Genomic DNA, 15,956 nt, shown 5'->3' on the forward strand with positions numbered 1-15,956 from the left:
ATTATACTAATCTGCCTATGCTAAGTCTGTCTTGCCTGTGATGATAATTGGTACCCATGAGGATATTTGGTGGGTGACCTCCTGTTCTACCTCAAGCCTTGAGCTATTTTCATCATATTTTTCCCCCCTTTTCCTTGTAAAGTAAAGGAGCGGTGGCCATGGAGTTCACCTGTGTACCTGTGTAAAACCACCACAGTAGGGACATTGGAAGGGTCCAGCACCAGAGCTGTGGCCATCCAGGGACGGCATCTCAGCACCCAGAACACGCTCTGCCAGCCTGGTGGCACAGGAGGGGCTGGTTTCCCTGAAGGAGATCAGTACAAGGGGAAGGCTTGATTTCCAACACAGGCATTTCTGGCACATTCCTGAAAAGCCTATGGAGCTGCAGGACACACCAGTCTCTGGGACAGCGGACGTCTTTCCTCCCAAAGCCAGATCCCGAAGAGGCACCAGCTCCCAGGGAAACCTGGCCATGGACTGTCCCTATCACGAGGAAGCTCAGCCATGCCCAGAGGAGCCCTGGGGCTTAGGGCACCCCTAGCATCAGGACGCAGGAGTCCTGGCTACTACATACTCCCGTGAGCCCAGAGGGACACTCAGGCACGGCTCTTGCAGCAGCCACCAGTCATTTCCAGCCCCCCGCAAAGCTTTGGACAGCTGAGAGCCCTTGTGACACATCTTGGAAAGGGGCTCCTGACACCCTTACCTTTGGGGGAGAGATGCAGGAGCACTGGGAACAGAGAAGTCATATCAGAGGCAATGGTCACGCTCCAGCAGCCCTCCATCTCGCTTGCTGCTGGCCCTCAGTTCAGGACAAGGGATGCCCGCCCTGGCTCCTCAACCACAGCTCCTCTGCAAGGTGCCCCTGCTCATCCGCCCATCAGTGAGGGTCACCCAGTGCAAGCTTGCTGCCTGCTGACCCCACTCCTGGCCACAGAAGGACAGCAGTGGGGAGCACCCAAGCAGTGCCCAGCAGGGACCAGGCCTTGCAGGGAAGTGCCAGCACTGCCACTGTTCCAGTGACAATATCCTGGTGATGCAGGGCACCCCCTGTGACATCAGCCTTGTCATCTGAAGACCTGTGAGGTCAGCAGCATGGAGATGGCACAGCTCAGAAGAGGTATGAGAGATTTCCCTTCTTGTCCTGAGAAACTGTCACCTCCTTTCCGCCCAGTTCTTTTCCACAGGATCCTGACAAATCCACCAGGAACATCTCCAAATGGTGACAAAGGCCACAGAATAAAGGAAGTGGAGCGCTGTAGAAGTCCCTGCTGTGTTCCTGCCCCAACACGCCTCTGCTGTTGGGAGTCCTTCCAGGAAGGTGTGGTTTGAGGCTTCTTCTGGGGCTGGGCTTTTTTCAAACGATGGGAGTGAAGGCACCTGGGATGCAGCAGCCCCTCAGTGTGCCTGAACTCCTCTTCACTGCATGTCGCTCACCTGGAGAATTAGGATCTGTTATATGGATGGAATTGCAGCACATTCCCGGGCCTTCCTCCCCTCATGTCCCACAAGGCTCTGTGCTCTGAGAAGGCCTCAGCACCCTCGCCCAGGACATCCCCCCTGCCATGCCACAGGCAGAGGTGGCACACAAGGGAATGGCAAACTTACCTTCAGCACCTCATGGTAAGGGAGAGGGGTAGTGCAGAACTGCAGATGAAGGGGAGAGTAGGGAGAACAGCTTAGGACAGATGCAGTGCACTCCTTAATGCTGACACAGCTTCCTTTCAGTGGGGATTCAGCTCCTCCTGCCTGTGCCCCAGGCTGAAGGCATTGGGGCACAGCATCTGGGCTGCAGCACCTCAGCTGTGGCACAAGGGCCAAACTCAGGCTTGTCCCAGACCTTCTGCCCAAGACCCAGGACATGCAAAGGCTTTCCTGCAGGGTAGAGACCTGCTGCAGTGAATTGCTAATGACCACAGGAGGATGAAATGAGGGACCCCAAGGAGGGCAAGCCCTGGTGTTCCCAAGGCCAGAAGGAAAGCGGCCTGGGCTGTGCTGCCCTGACAGCAGAGGGCCTTTGTGGTGTTGGTGCAGCCCTGAGGGCCAGTGCTGGAGATGAGGCCAATCTCCAGGCAGGAGAAGGGGCTGCTGAAAATGTCCTTGGTATGGGCAACCTGTGATTCAGGGACACAGACAAAAAATCATTGGGTTGTGTCTGGATGGTACCATCAAAGGGGTGAATGAAGGATGGAGGTGAGAAGCAGCAGCAGTGTTTGCGAGCTGAATAACACAAGTGAAAACTCCAGTGTTATGTGCCTCATATCCATGCACTGCCTGCTTCTGATGAATAGAGGTGGGACAGACCTTGGCTCTCTGAGAAGCAGTCACTTGCTCATAAGCACCAGGTCTGTCAGAGATGCCCTCAGGGGTGCCCGTTAAGTACCAGCTGTGAATGGCCAGAGCTGTCCTGTGGGTCCTGTGCTGCCCATGTCAGCTGCATGCTCTAGTGGTGCTGGGCACTGCTGGCATCTCGGGTAGCACTGCAGGCCTGGAATTGGCTATTACATGGAGCGGCTGCCCTCGATTTCACAGAATCACAGAATCACAGAATTTCTAGGTTGGAAGAGACCTCAAGGTCATCGAGTCCAACCTCCAACCTAACGCTAACAGCCCTCCACTAAACCATATCCCTAAGCTCTACATCTAAGCGTCTTTTGAAGACTTCCAGGGATGGTGACTCCACCACTTCCCTGGGCAGCCTGTTCCAATGCCTCACAACCCTTTCTGTAAAGAAGTTCTTCCTAACATCTAACCTAAAACTCCCCTGGCTCAACTTAAGCCCATTCCCCCTCGTCCTGTCACCAGGCACATGGGAGAACAGGCCGTTACAGTCCCTGGAGATCGAGGGAAAACTAGAGGGAGAGAGACTCAGCTCTCCCTGTGGCACAGTTCTACACTGGGTCAGGTGGATGCCTCTACAGTCTGCCCTGAGCCTACTGAGGAGGGACAGGTTTAGTTGTCCTAAATGGGTGCATTTGCTGTCATTTCAGCTGGCCAAAGGCATTCCTCACCAGCCTCCAAAGGGATGCCCCCAGGTGCTGCCCTGTCCCTCAGGGTTCCTCCATGAGAGCTCGCAGATGCCTGCACGTACCTCTGCCCCCTGACATGTCACCAGGTGTTTGCAACCCTCTGATTTCTTCCATCTCCATTAATAATTCTTGAGCTGAGACAAGGAGCTTACCTGCAGGAGCCCATGTTATGCACACCTAAACTGAGTGCAGAGGAATCCCAGGTCCCGTGGGTTTGTGGCAGGCATGGGAGGGATCTGAGTCCCATTCCAGCCCCAGGACAAAAACCCAGCATGAGATGTTGGGTTAACTGGCTCTGCTGAATCCCTTCCTTAAGCAGGGAGTTAAAGGAGTTACTTCTATGACCATGTCTGGGTGTCCCACCATCAGCTGGAATGAGAAGAGAAGACTGCTACAGATAATTATTTTTTTGTGAAGAGAAATGAGCCTACTGTCAAGAAGTGTGTCTACCCAGGGGAGGGAGAGAAGAAACGCCAGGGATTCCTTCAGGCTGTTTGCCAGCAGGTTCCCCTGCAGCCCCAGGGCCATGTGCAGGGAGCCTGGTGGGGGGCAGAGCAAGGGAGGCCTTGGGCTGGGCCTCTGCTGCTGAGCTGGGCCGGGCTCCTGGGCCCAAGGGGAGCTCGTGGCAAGCGGGCAGCGCTGCAGAGAGACAGCTCTGCCCAGGAGCAGCTCCTCTGCACAGCGCAGCAGGGCTGCGGGCACTGCCTGCAGAGACACAGTGCTTAAAGGCAGGCAGAAGTGGCAGGATGCCCAGAGCTCAATGCAGGAGAAGACTTCCCAGCCCTGCACCCAGTAAGTGTCTGGCTAGAGGGCAATGCAGCCGTAGTTCCTGGAGGTAGGAGAAGTCGGGGGTGCAGGCAGGGGTGTCCAGGGCTGTGGTGCAGAGCAGGGTCCCTGCTGTGCCCCAGGGGCTGTGTGCTGGGCCAGGGCCTCTGCCGCCTGCCAGGCTCAGCACTCAGCCTGCCCGGGGAGCTGCCCAGGGCGCTGTGGGGTGAAGCTGCAGGTGGAAGGAGCCCCCCCGGCAGGGCAGGGTCCTGCTGCTGGTGGGAGGCTGCTGCCTGCGGCAGCCTGCTCACAGATCTACAGCACAACCAGGATGTATCCAGGGGACTTTGCAAAAGCTGGGTCAAGGTAAGGGATTTCAGCTTCAGTCTCAGCTTTTGTGAGCCTCCTGAGCTTCCAGTTTTGTGTTCTTTGGCTCGGTGGGTATAAAATGAGATAGCATTTTTTCCAAGATGATGCTGACGCTTCTAAGCCATACCACTGAGGGTTAGAAAGACCCCCATCAAGTCCCCTTCCTGCCCCTCAGCCCCTAGAAAGCTCCACCACCACATGTGTAGGATCAGCAGGGTCTGTGTGACCTGGGCTCTAGGACGTGCCCCCAGCAAGCTGCCCCTGGGCAGAGCCCTGCTGCCAGGAGGTGTCTGCAGGGCAGAGCTGAGCACCCAGTGGGTGGGATGGAGGCTGTGAGCTGCAGGCAGGAGGTGTGGGGACAGAGACCCAGCTGCAGGCAGGGACAGCTTCAGGCAGAAGAGCCATGGGCAGGGAACAACAGGACAGTGCTAACAGCATAGTCTGCCACTTCCCTGCTTCCCCCTAAGCCCACAGGATTCAGGGCATGAGTCATGATGATTCTCTGTCAACAGAGTTCCTGAGGCCACAATAATTGGGCAGCTCAATTTGGGAACTGTATTGAGATGTAGATGATACTGACTGAGACCAGGACAGATGGAGTGGCTGGCTGTCCTCAACGCACTAAGGACAGTCGCTTTGCTTCTCAGGGTTCACAAGGTCTCACCTGGAATACATTACAAATGCCAGGGGTTTCTACCATCTAAAAATGCTCCTGAGTGTGACACAGGCAGCGGGAACAAAGTAAACCACAAATTCTTTTTTTGCAGTCAGGAGTGTTGAGAGTGGTAATGCTGTTAAGTTCACATACATCAGAGGTAGATTTAATCAGAGATCATTCCTGGTTCTTATTTACCTTGAGCTACAGGGCAGGTTCTTGAAGAGCCCACAGCAGAAACCTTTGGTCCCAGCGGCACCCTCAGCTAGCACTAACCAGAACTCAAGCAAGAGAGCAGCAGAAAGTTCTCAGAAAGGGAAAAGTCACTGGGGGCGTTTCAATGAGAAGTGGAGCAGTTTTTCTCAGACATGTCTCTCCTAATTATCACTGTCTTTTCTTTCTTGGGTATTCCCCTTTGTCCAGGAAGATCACATGTCTCTCCTAATTATCACTGTCTTTTCTTTCTTGGGTATTCCCCTTTGTCCAGGAAGATCAGATGTCCAACAGCAGCTCCATCACCGAGTTCCTTCTCCTGCCATTCGCAGACACACGGGAGCTGCAGCTCCTCCACTTCGTGCTCTTCCTGGGCATCTACCTGGCTGCCCTCCTGGGCAACAGCTTCATCCTCACCACTGTAGCCTGCGACCACCGCCTTCATACCCCCATGTACTTCTTCCTCCTCAACCTCGCCCTCCTTGACCTGGGCTGCATCTCCACCACTGTCACCAAAGCCATGGCCAATTCCCTCTGGGACACCAGTGCCATTTCCTATGCAGGATGTGCTGCACAGGTCTTTCTTTTCCCCTTTCTCATGTCGGCAGAGTATTTTCTTTTCACTGTCATGTCCTACAACCGCTACATTGCCATCTGCAAGCCCCTGCACTACGGGACTCTCCTGAGCAGCAGAGCTTGTGCCCAGATGGCAGCAGCTGCCTGGGGCAGTGGCTTTCTCAATGCTGTCTTGCACACGGCCAGTACATTTTCCCTGCCCTTCTGCCAAGGCAATGCTGTGGACCAGTTCTTCTGTGAAATCCCCCAGATCCTCAAGCTCTCCTGCTCAGATTCCTACCTCAGGGAAATTTGGGTACTTATGGTTGCTATCTGTTTTGCATCTGGCTGTTTTGTTTTCATTCTTTTTTCCTATGTGAAGATTTTCAGTGCTGTGTTGAGAATGCCCTCAGAGCAGGGACGGCACAAAGCCTTCTCCATGTGCCTCCCTCACCTGTTTGTGGTCTCCCTCTTTCTCAGCACTGGCTTTTTTGCCTACCTGAAGCCCCTTTCCCTATCCTCCCCAACCTTAAATCTCGTGGTGGCAGGTCTATACTCAGTAGTGCCCCCAACATTCAATCCCCTCATCTACAGCATGAGAAACAAGGAGCTCAAGTGTGCTATTAGGAAAGGAATTTCACAGATATTTCTGAATGGTGATAAACTTCCCTGGCTTTTTTGCCTACCTGAAGCCCCTTTCCCTATCCTCCCCAACCTTAAATCTCGTGGTGGCAGGTCTATACTCAGTAGTGCCCCCAACATTCAATCCCCTCATCTACAGCATGAGAAACAAGGAGCTCAAGTGTGCTATTAGGAAAGGAATTTCACAGATATTTCTGAATGGTGATAAACTTCCCCTCTTTCTCCACAAATGACTTTCTGGGTATGCTTTGAAGGCCTGCTCCTTGTTTCATTAAGAGTATTGTTATTTTTATCTTTATCCTCAGTTTCCTTTCCATTTATTACTTTCTTATAAAAAAAAAAAAAAAAAAAAAAAAAAAGCTTATTTATCCAGCATCTCCTGAGGTATTAAACTGCTCTGTTTACTCTGCACAGTTTTTCCCTCCCTGCATGTCAGCATCAACTCTCCATTAGCATCTGCTTAATAAAACAGCATCTCTCCAATGCACTGCCTGAAATCCTGCCTCTTCTTTCAAAGCTGGTGTCAGCAATAAGTCTGAGCATTGTGATGGTTTCACACTGATGGGCAGCTGAACTCTACCACACCACCCTTTCACCCCTGCTCCTGAAAGGTACAAATGAAGAAAATAGAGTTGGAAAGGGCTGCTGGGTTGAGTTAAGGGAAGGGGAGATGACTCATCAGTTGCAGTCATGGTATAAGCAGACTCCGTAGGGAGATTAATATATTTACTAACATTACTAACATACTGGACTAACATTACTAACATACAGAGTGGAGCAGTGAGAAATAAAAAGTGATCTAAAAAGATATCCACCCTCCTCTACTCCTCTACCTCCTGTCAGCTGTCCAAAGCTGCAAGTCCTGGGCTGGGATGGGGGCTGTGTCTCTGGACAGAGCTGGTGGCTGCTGTGAGAGCCCTTCCTGAGGGTCTCGCTGGGCTTAGGGGACAATGGGGGAGCCAGGACTCCTAGGTCCTGATGCTAGGGCTGCCCTGATTCCTAAGGCTTCTTCGGTCACTGTTCTGCATGTCCTCATAAAGAGGGACAATGCAGGGACAGATTTCCCTGGGAGATATCAGATCATGTCCTGGGTGCTGAGGTGCCATCCCTGGATGGCCACAGCTCTGGTGCTGAACCCTTCCCATGTCCCTGCTCTGGTGGTTTTACTCTGCTAAGCAGCTGAACTCCTTTACAACCTGCATCTAACTCCTCCTTCTCAAAGGAAAAAGGGATGAAAATGTGATGAAAAGAGCTCAGGTAGTTTCTGGGTGTGCCCAGATGGCAGCAGCTGCCTGGGGCAGTGGCTTTCTCCATGCTGTCCTGCACACGGCCAATACATTTTCCCTGCCCCTCTGCCAAGGCAATGCTGTGGACCAGTTCTTCTGTGAAATCCCCCACATCCTCAAGCTCTCCTGCTCAGAGTCATTTCTCAGGGTGGTTGGGCTCATCGTAGTCAGTGTCTGTTTATCATTTGGGTGTTTCATTTTCATTGTTGTTTCCTATGTGCAGATTTTCAGGGCTGTGCTGAGGATACCCTCTCAGCAGGGCCAACACAAAGCCTTTCCAAATGCCTCCCTCACCTGGCCATCGTTTCCCTGTTTATCAGCACAGGCATGTTTGCCTACCTGAAGCCCCCCTCCCTTTCCTCGCCATCCCTGGACCTGATGATGGCAGTTTTGTACTTGGTGTTGCCTCCAGCAGTGAACCCCATCATCTACAGAATGAGGAACCAGGAGCTCAAGGATGCAGTGAGAAAACTAATTGAATGCATGCTTCTTCATCATTAATAATGGATTCACAATCCTAACAGGACTCAGAGCTTTTGGAAACCTATTAGGACCATAATAGTTTCTTTTATATGATTTTCTGAAAGTTTTGATTTTGATTTAATGATTATATTTGATAACGATATACATTTTTTGTTTGTTTGTGTCTAATCTATTCATATCATATAGAACCGAACTTCCTGTGTAGATAAAGACAATAAATAATCCAGCAGAACTTCATTTATTCTCAGTTGCCATCTCTTCCCATCTACTCTGAAGCTGGGCGAAAAGCCCCAGCATGCTGGAGCAGCTCAGGGCCAAGAGCCCAGCTGCCACATGGAGGAGTAGCCCCAGTGGCCCTTTGGGGCTGCCCCTCACTGCCTGCTGGGCTCTGCCTCTCTGCTGCCTTCGGGTTGGGGCTGCTGCTTCCCTGGAGCCATGGCCATGGCTAGCAGCAGGACGTGGCCTTTTCACTGCTGCTCTCTTTTGGCTTCCACAGTGTGCTTCTTGTGTGCTTGCTTGGGTAAGCCCTGAGATCTTGTGCACCTTGGTGGCTGTCCAGTTTTCTCTGCAGTGACATCTCCACCACATCTCTTCACACCTCTTCCAAAGCTGATGTCAGGAATACACCCAAGGAGCTTCTCCATTGACAGGCCTCTTGCTTTTCTGGGCTTCACCATGGTTCAGAGCCCCAGAGTCATCACTGCAGGACCGAGGGCTAGACTGGGAGTACGTCCTGCTTGCACATGGCTCAGCAAACAGTAACTGGCCTTTGACTTACCTGCCAGGAACTGTCCCACTAGACCTGAAGCTGATTGAAAATGGCATCCTGTAGAGGAATCTGGAACTGCCAGGAGTTGTCAGGGGAACTCTAGGGACAGTGTGTAAGTCTGGGTGGGCAGTGAGTGGTTCCTTGTCTAATGAGTGACCATCTAAGGTAGAGTGTCCCAAAGAGAAAGGAGAACCTGAGGAGCCCACGGGTTAAGGAGGGCTCTGCAATGCCCAGAATGGCTGGGAAGAGCCAGCAGGCAAAGGTACCCAAGAGTTCAGTGTGGTACCGGAAAGCTTCTATGAAAAAACATGATGTGGATCTAGTTCTGCACTCACCTCCCCTTTGTGCCCTCAGGGAACACTGATGGTCCTGCCAAGCAATGCCCTGTGCTGCTGAGCCATCAGGGCAGATGGAAAGGGGCTCAGCAGCACAGATCCCCACAGAGTTGGGTCTGCTGCCCAATTGGAGTAGCAGGCGCAGTGGGGAGCTGCCAGGGGGTCCCAGGACACCACAGCCCCTGGATCTGCAGAGCATCACCACCAGCTCAGGGCCCTGTGGTGAGCACAGGAAGGGTGAGCACCTTGCTGCTAGCAATGGCCAGCCAGTCCATCATGGGCACACCACTCGGGCAAGGCTCTCTGGGAGCAGGGATGGCCCCGGGGAAGAGCAGGGCAGCATTTCTGGGCCTGCAGTAAGGTGTAAAGGAGAAATAGAAAGCTCTTTGTGCAGGTCCCTGCTCAGGGCAGCCTGCTCTGTGGCTGGGCCAGGCCTCTTGTGCTGGCCTGGGGAGTGGGGCTGGTCCTGTGGGGCACAGGCACTCTGTGCTGGGGATCTCCCAGGCAAGAGAGCAGGGCTCCTGCAGCTTCATGGATCTCCATTTCCTGAGCCATGACTGGCCCCAGCCTGGGGGCTGCTGGAGAGGCCCAGAGCCGCCTTTGTCTCAGCAGGTGCAGTGCCTTGTGAGGGGCTGGGGCTGTGGTGGCTGTGCCCAGAGCCCTGCAACAGCCTGTGGTGAGCACTGCCCTAGGGCCAGCCCAGCTGTGCTGGGCTGGGCTGGGGAGAGAACAGGGAGGTGGGGAGAGGTGGGCAGGGGCTGGTCTGGTCTTGGCAGTGCCAGGCAGAGGGCAACAGCAGTGCCAGGGAGCAGTGGGAACATGCAGGGGAGGGCTTCTAGCGGGGTTTGGTGCTGCAGAGTCAGTACTGCATGAAAGGAGCCCAGAGCTGCAGGCGTGGGGGAGAGGAGGCCGCTCTGGGCCCTTGCTGGCCTGGGCAGAGCAGGAAGGGGGCCCAGGGCATTTGTCCCCTCACCGCAGCCTGCCAGGACCTGCAAGGCACTCATGGAGCATCCAGGGCCAAGCTCTGCACTGTGGCCACGAGCCCTGCCTGCCTTCCTCCTGCCATGCTCTGTGCGCTGACTGCAGTAGAGGGGACCCCAAGCCAGCCCCTGCATGGGGTTCTGCCACCCACCTCGCCCTGGTCCTCTCCAGTGCCCTCCTTGCTGCTCTTTGATGCAATCCAGGACCTCCCAGTGCATGCCAGCTGGCACATCTGCTGAGGGCCAGCACAGGGCAGGGAGCTCAGCATGGCCCTTGCCCTGGGCCTGCCTCTCCCCTTGGCCTCAGCCCTGGCCTTGTCTCTGCTGGCAGGAGCGCTCTTGCCAAGCGCTTCCTGGCCTCCCCTTGCCTGCGCACAGCTGCTGCCCACTCAGGCTGCTGCCACAAACATGTCCTCACAAGCGGCAACACTCCTTGGGCTGCTTCTCCTGGCCTCCCTCACCACAGTGCCTTGACTCCTTGTCTCTGCTGGGCCCCACCATCCACACCCAAATGTGTCCCTTGGCTGGCAGCTCCTTCCCCCTGTCCCGTGTGATGACAGAGCCATAGGACATACTGCCTTTAGGTGTTGTAGTGTTTGTAAATCCACATTGGTGATGGCACAAGAAGTCAGTTCCTTCACCAGTGGTCTACATCCTTCTTCATGTTAGGCCACAACCAAATGCCCTTCACTATTTTTAGTGTGTTTTCTCTATCTCACAGTTAAAATGGATTAGGTCTCCCTGATTAGTATGATTAGTCTGATTAGTTGATTAGTCTTCTGCCACTACAGCACAATACTTATGACTCACTCTGTGCTTTGACCTGATGGGTCATTTCACATTTTTTTCTTTCATACCCATAATTTGAAGGGGACGATTACCCGAAGTGGGGCAAGCTGATGGGTTCTGTCTCAGCTATTTGAAGTGTCCCGTTCTTGAGACTTGCAGCCTGAATTTGCCACAGATGACCCAGAATGGTAAATGGATGTTCAGCTGTCTACTAGGAACAAAAGAGAGTATCTTGGGTTCCCAATGGCCATTTCCACTTTAGGTTAATCCCAAGAACCCAGTGGACTGGGCTGTTCTTTCTGAAGGAGTTTCCTGTGCTGGCCTCGGCTGCAGTTACAGGGACAAAGACCACTGCTGGCAGTGGAGGTGACCTGGTATCTCCACCTGGCTCCATCTGAATCCTCCAAAGGGCTCTGGTGTCTTGCATGTCTTGGTTGCTTATGTTCAGAATGCAAAGCTCTGCCTGAATACCCAGTAATTTTTTTAATACTTAAGTAATAGAGTAACTACTCATAACTTCAAATGGTTCAGTTCTTTCCATAAAACATCACACACAAAGTGCAATAACTATTATGAAGAAATGTAATTTTCAGGATGTATATTCATCACAAGAGAGAAAATTCTGAAGTTCACCCATACTCACAAAGATCACCCGTACGCACAAGGATCATTGAGTCCAACTCCTGGTGCCACACAGGAAGTTGCCTTGTTTCCTTGAGAAACAAGCTGACTTTATCTCTCTTGTTCCTTCTCATGTATACCTATGACTGATACAGGCACAGTCTGGTTCTCTGCTCCATTTGCAGGGATTGGAGTTGTGTAGATTGCAACTCAGTAAGCATATGGCCAAGCCCCAGCACATTGCAGTGATTTGTCTCTTTGGAATTGCCAGGGTGATGACACTCCTTTTGCAAGCATTCTGCCATTTTTTTTAGGTTTCTGCACTTGTTCATGGGTGAAATAACAAAGCATTGGAAGTGCGCACAGTTCTAGGTGCCTGCCCATATCCTCTCACACTCCCTGCCACTCACAGCTATCCTGCCTCAGAGTGCGTCTTTGTGTGGCATTCTGAAATAGTTTTCCCTAACCTTACACAAAACCTGAAACACATTCAGGAGACATACCAATAGGAACAGACTGGTTTGAACATCCAAAGGATATTTAAAGTTTCAAAGAGCTATTGTAGCTAGCCTGGAGGAGAAAGGGGCAGGTAAAGAGAAAGGGAAAGGGAAGAAGCAGGGAAGTTTCCCCCCTCATCCCTCCAATTCATTGGCTCCCCGAGGAGAAAAGATAGAGACTGTTAATTATGAATAGTTTCTGAGAGAAGGTTCCTCGAGCATGGAGGTGACAGCAATGCTGAGTACAACTACCAGATTAGTCTCATGACCAGTAATTTTATCATAACATAAGGCAGTGTTAGGCAGTAAACTAATAACTATAAACCAGCCCCCAAAAAGGATAAACAGCACAACAGGGAACACACACAGTATGTAATGTGCTATCCAACACAGTTTTGAGGCCAAACACAACTACTACACTGAGGTTAAAAATAAATAAATAAATAAAATACACATTGTGGTCAGCAATTATGAAGGTGATATAATGCTTGTAACAGTTTTTTGTTGTTGTTGTTGTTGTTGTTGTTTTTCTTTTAACACAACCCAGTCATATCTGTCATTATCTCAATCCTTTGGGCCCCACGCCAGATCCATTCAGGAAGGAGGGCATCCCATGAGAGGGATGCAGAGGCAGAGGTTGACTGTCAAGGAGCAGTGGAAAAAAGTGTCATAGACTGACTGCAATCCCCATTGCCCTGCACTATACAGGGGAAGGAAGAGTGTGGATAGGGGGAATGGTGTTTTTAGTTTGCTTGTAGTTCCTGGCGGTTGTAGCCCACCGGTGATAGGCAATAAATTATATTAATCTGCCTATGCTAAGTCTGTCTTGCCTGTAATGATAATTGGTGCCCATGATGGTATTTGGTGGGTGACCTCCTGTCCTACCTAAACCATTGAGCTCTTTTCATCATATTTTCACCCCCTTTTCCTTGTAGGTGGAGAAGTTTAAGAGCACTTGCCGTGGAGTTCACCTGCATAGCTGGGTAAAACCACCACAGTACAGATATGGGAAGGGTTCAGCACCAGGGACTTGCCCTGGAGGACATGCTCTGTCAGCCTGGCTGCACAGCAGGGAAAGAAGAGAGGTTCCCCTGAAGGAGAGCAGTAGAAGAGGAAGTCTTGATTTCCAACTCAGGTATATCTGGAACAGTCCTGAAAGGCCTGTGGGAGCTGCAGGACAGCCCTAGCATCAGGACCCAGGAGTCCTGGCTGCCACATTGTCCCCTGAGCCTAGCAGGACTCTCAGCAGGGCTCTCACAGCAGTCACCAGCTCTGTCCAGCATCACCACCACCCCCCAGCCCAGGACCTGCAGCTTTGGACAGCTGACAGCCACTGGGCCACCCCTTGTGAAGGGGCTCCTGACACGCTGACCTTTGGAGGAGAGCTGCAGGGGCACTGGGAACTGGGAAGTCATGTCAGAGGCGATGGTCACGCTCCAGCAGCCCTCCATCTCGCTTGCTGTTGGCCCTCAGCTCAGGACAAAGGATGCTCGCCCTAGCTCCTCAACCACAGCTCCTCTGCAAGGTGCCCCTGCTCATCCGCCCATCAGCGAGGGTTGCCCAGTGCAAGCTTGCTGCCTGCTGACCCCACTCCTGGCCACAGAAGGACAGCAGTGGGGAGCACCCAAGCAGTGCCCAGCAGGGACCAGGCCTTGCAGGGAAGTGCCAGCTCTGCTGCTGCTCCAGTGACGATATCCTGGTGATGCAGTGCACCCCCTGTGACATCATCCCATGTCATTTGAAGGCCTGTGAGGTCAGCAGCAAGGACATGGCACAGGTCAGGAGAGACATGAGAGATTTCCCTTCTTGTCCTGAGAAACAGTCACCTCCCTTCTGCCCAGTTCTTTTTGGGATCAGGAACAGATCAGGGACATCTCCAAATGGCGGCAAAGGCCATGGAATAAACAAAGTGGAGCCCTGGAGATACCACTACGGTCCCCTTATACCAACATGCTTTTGCTGTTGGGAACCATTCCAAGATGTTTGGGTTTGAGGCTTGTCCTGGGGCTTGGATTTTTCAAAAGATGGGAGCAAAGGCACCTGGGATGGAACAGCCCCTCGGTGTGCCTGAACTCTTCACTGCATAGAGCTCACTTCTGAAAGAAAGATGGGTTTTACAGAGTGAATTGGGGTATATGCCAGGGCCTCAGCACCATCCCCCAGTCTGCCATGCAGGAGGCAGAGGTGGTACACGAGGGAAGGGCAGACGTACCCTCAACATGTCATGATGAGAGAGAGGAGTAGGACAGCGCTGCAGACAAAAAGGGGAGTGGGGAGAATGGTCTAGGACGGATGCCTTGCTCTCCTGTAGGCTGCCACAGCCTCCCCATGGCCCATGGCGTTGGGCCTTCAGAGGAGGTGGAGACCACAGAAGAGGCTGAGGTGGAGGGGCAGCCTGCCCCTTGCAGCTGGGCTGCCAGATCTGCCTGCAGGAGACCACTTGTGTCTCAGTGTCCACAGTGGAGGAGGAACCCATCCTGATTTAGGATCTAAGCTCTCTCATTTCAGGAGACCTGTGGCATGCTGAAGGCAGGACTACAACCCCTGACTGTACTGCACACTGATATACCTGATGAAACCTCATCTCTTTCCATGTGCTGAAAAGCAGCTGGACTACAACATACATTTTTCAAGAGGAGTGTCAAGACAAATTTTTTCATGTTTGCAAGTCCCAGATCCTGGTGAACATCAGCTAGGTTGGCCCATCTGGCACCTGTGCACAGAAGCTGTCTCCAAGAACCCATAGAAAACATTTGGAAGGTTTGCACCAAGCACTGTCACTGTCCTGTGACACTCAGTGATTAAAGGCCCCCAATATGACACAGGGTCATTGCTCTCAACTTACTCCAATGGCTTCCATAAGACTTTCCCCTATTCTTCAGCCTGACTGCAGAGATTTACCTCCGACCACACTGCCACCCTGACTGGCTCTGCTCTGACCCTCACCCACAAGGGGTCTCCCACTCTGCCGCCCATCCCATAGAGGAGCTCTATGCATCCAGACAGATCCTTCACATGGAGGGCAACCCCCTGTTGAGATTTACCTTGGGATTACTTTGAGATTTACTGCAGAGATTTACCTTCTGCCATGCTGGCACCCTGACTAACTGACATTTTGACCCTCATCCAAGGGCTCCGCCAACCTGCTGCCCATCCCATAGAGGAGGGGCTCCTTCAAATGGAGGACAATATCCTGTTGTTCATCCCCCCATACATATGTCCCTATCCAGCACAGCACCCCAAGCTGAGGGACATTTCCCCTGACACCTCAGCAGCTCTTCTATCAGTGTCCCAGCCCTGTGACAACAGATTGGGATCCAGCTCCTCCTGCCTGTGCCCCAGGGTGAGGGCATTGGGGCACATCTGGGTTATGTGTCCTGCTTGTAAAGAGGACTAAGAAACAGGATAAAGAAAGTTGATACCAAGCCTATAAGGAGAAATTAGCATGCTGTCAAAAAGTGTGTGTGGCAGGGGAGGGAAGAAACTCCAGGGATTACTTCAGGCCGTTTCCCATCAGGTTCCCCTGCAGCCCCAGGGCCATGTGCCAGGGCAGGGCCTCTGCCGCCTGCCAGGCTCAGCACTCAGCCTGCCCGGGGAGCTGCCCAGGGTGCTGCGGGGAGAAGCTGTGGGTGGAAGGAGCCCCCCTGGCAGGGCAGGGTCCTGCTGCTGGTGGGAGGCTGCTGCCTGGGGCAGCCTGCTCACAGCTCCACATCAAATCAAGGGAATTTCAAAGGGAACTTCACTCTCATCTTTCCTTAGCCTCTGCTTTCAGTTTTCTTTTTGGCTCAGTAGAAATAGCAAAATATAATATTATTTCCTAGAAAAGACTGACAGTCCTAAGGCATCCTAAGGAGGTTCCAACGACGCCCATCAAGTCTCTGTCCTGCTCCTCAGCCCCTAGAAAGCTCCACCACCACACATGTACTGTTAGCAGGGTCTGACTGACCTGGGCTCTAGGACGTGCCCCC

General features: G+C 52.6%; 1 protein-coding gene and 3 long non-coding RNA genes across 4 annotated transcripts in view; 3 read left to right on the top strand and 1 right to left on the bottom strand.

Moving 5' to 3' along the window:
* Window positions 1-15,956, top strand: part of LOC311425575 — a 329,601-nt gene that overhangs the window by 132,670 nt on the left and 180,975 nt on the right. The window lies entirely within an intron of this gene.
* The window catches only part of LOC311425573, a 189,831-nt gene that overhangs the window by 76,794 nt on the left and 97,081 nt on the right, over window positions 1-15,956 (bottom strand). The window lies entirely within an intron of this gene.
* Window positions 1-15,956, top strand: part of LOC311425572 — an 86,796-nt gene that overhangs the window by 33,573 nt on the left and 37,267 nt on the right. The gene's annotated exons all lie outside the window — the stretch shown is intronic.
* LOC311425568 (olfactory receptor 14A16-like) lies at window positions 1,401-6,711 on the top strand. The gene is made up of 3 exons (XM_084501508.1): window positions 1,401-1,623; window positions 5,306-6,145; window positions 6,334-6,711. Exons 1-3 carry the CDS (start codon window positions 1,501-1,503, stop codon window positions 6,334-6,336), a joined length of 966 nt encoding a protein of 321 aa, XP_084357634.1. The 5' UTR covers window positions 1,401-1,500; the 3' UTR covers window positions 6,337-6,711.

The sequence above is a fragment of the Aythya ferina genome (genome assembly GCF_964211825.1).
Source record: "Aythya ferina genome assembly, chromosome: 32".
Classification (NCBI taxonomy): Eukaryota; Metazoa; Chordata; class Aves; order Anseriformes; family Anatidae; genus Aythya; species Aythya ferina.

Excerpts from the sequence above, each read along its gene's own strand:
- LOC311425568 (XM_084501508.1), top strand. The coding sequence starts at position 1,501 with ATGTCCCACAAGGCTCTGTGCTCTGAGAAGGCCTCAGCACCCTCGCCC. Across the intron at positions 1,624-5,305 it reads CTTACCTTCAGCACCTCATG|GAAGATCAGATGTCCAACAG; the intron begins GTAAGGGAGAGG and ends CCCTTTGTCCAG.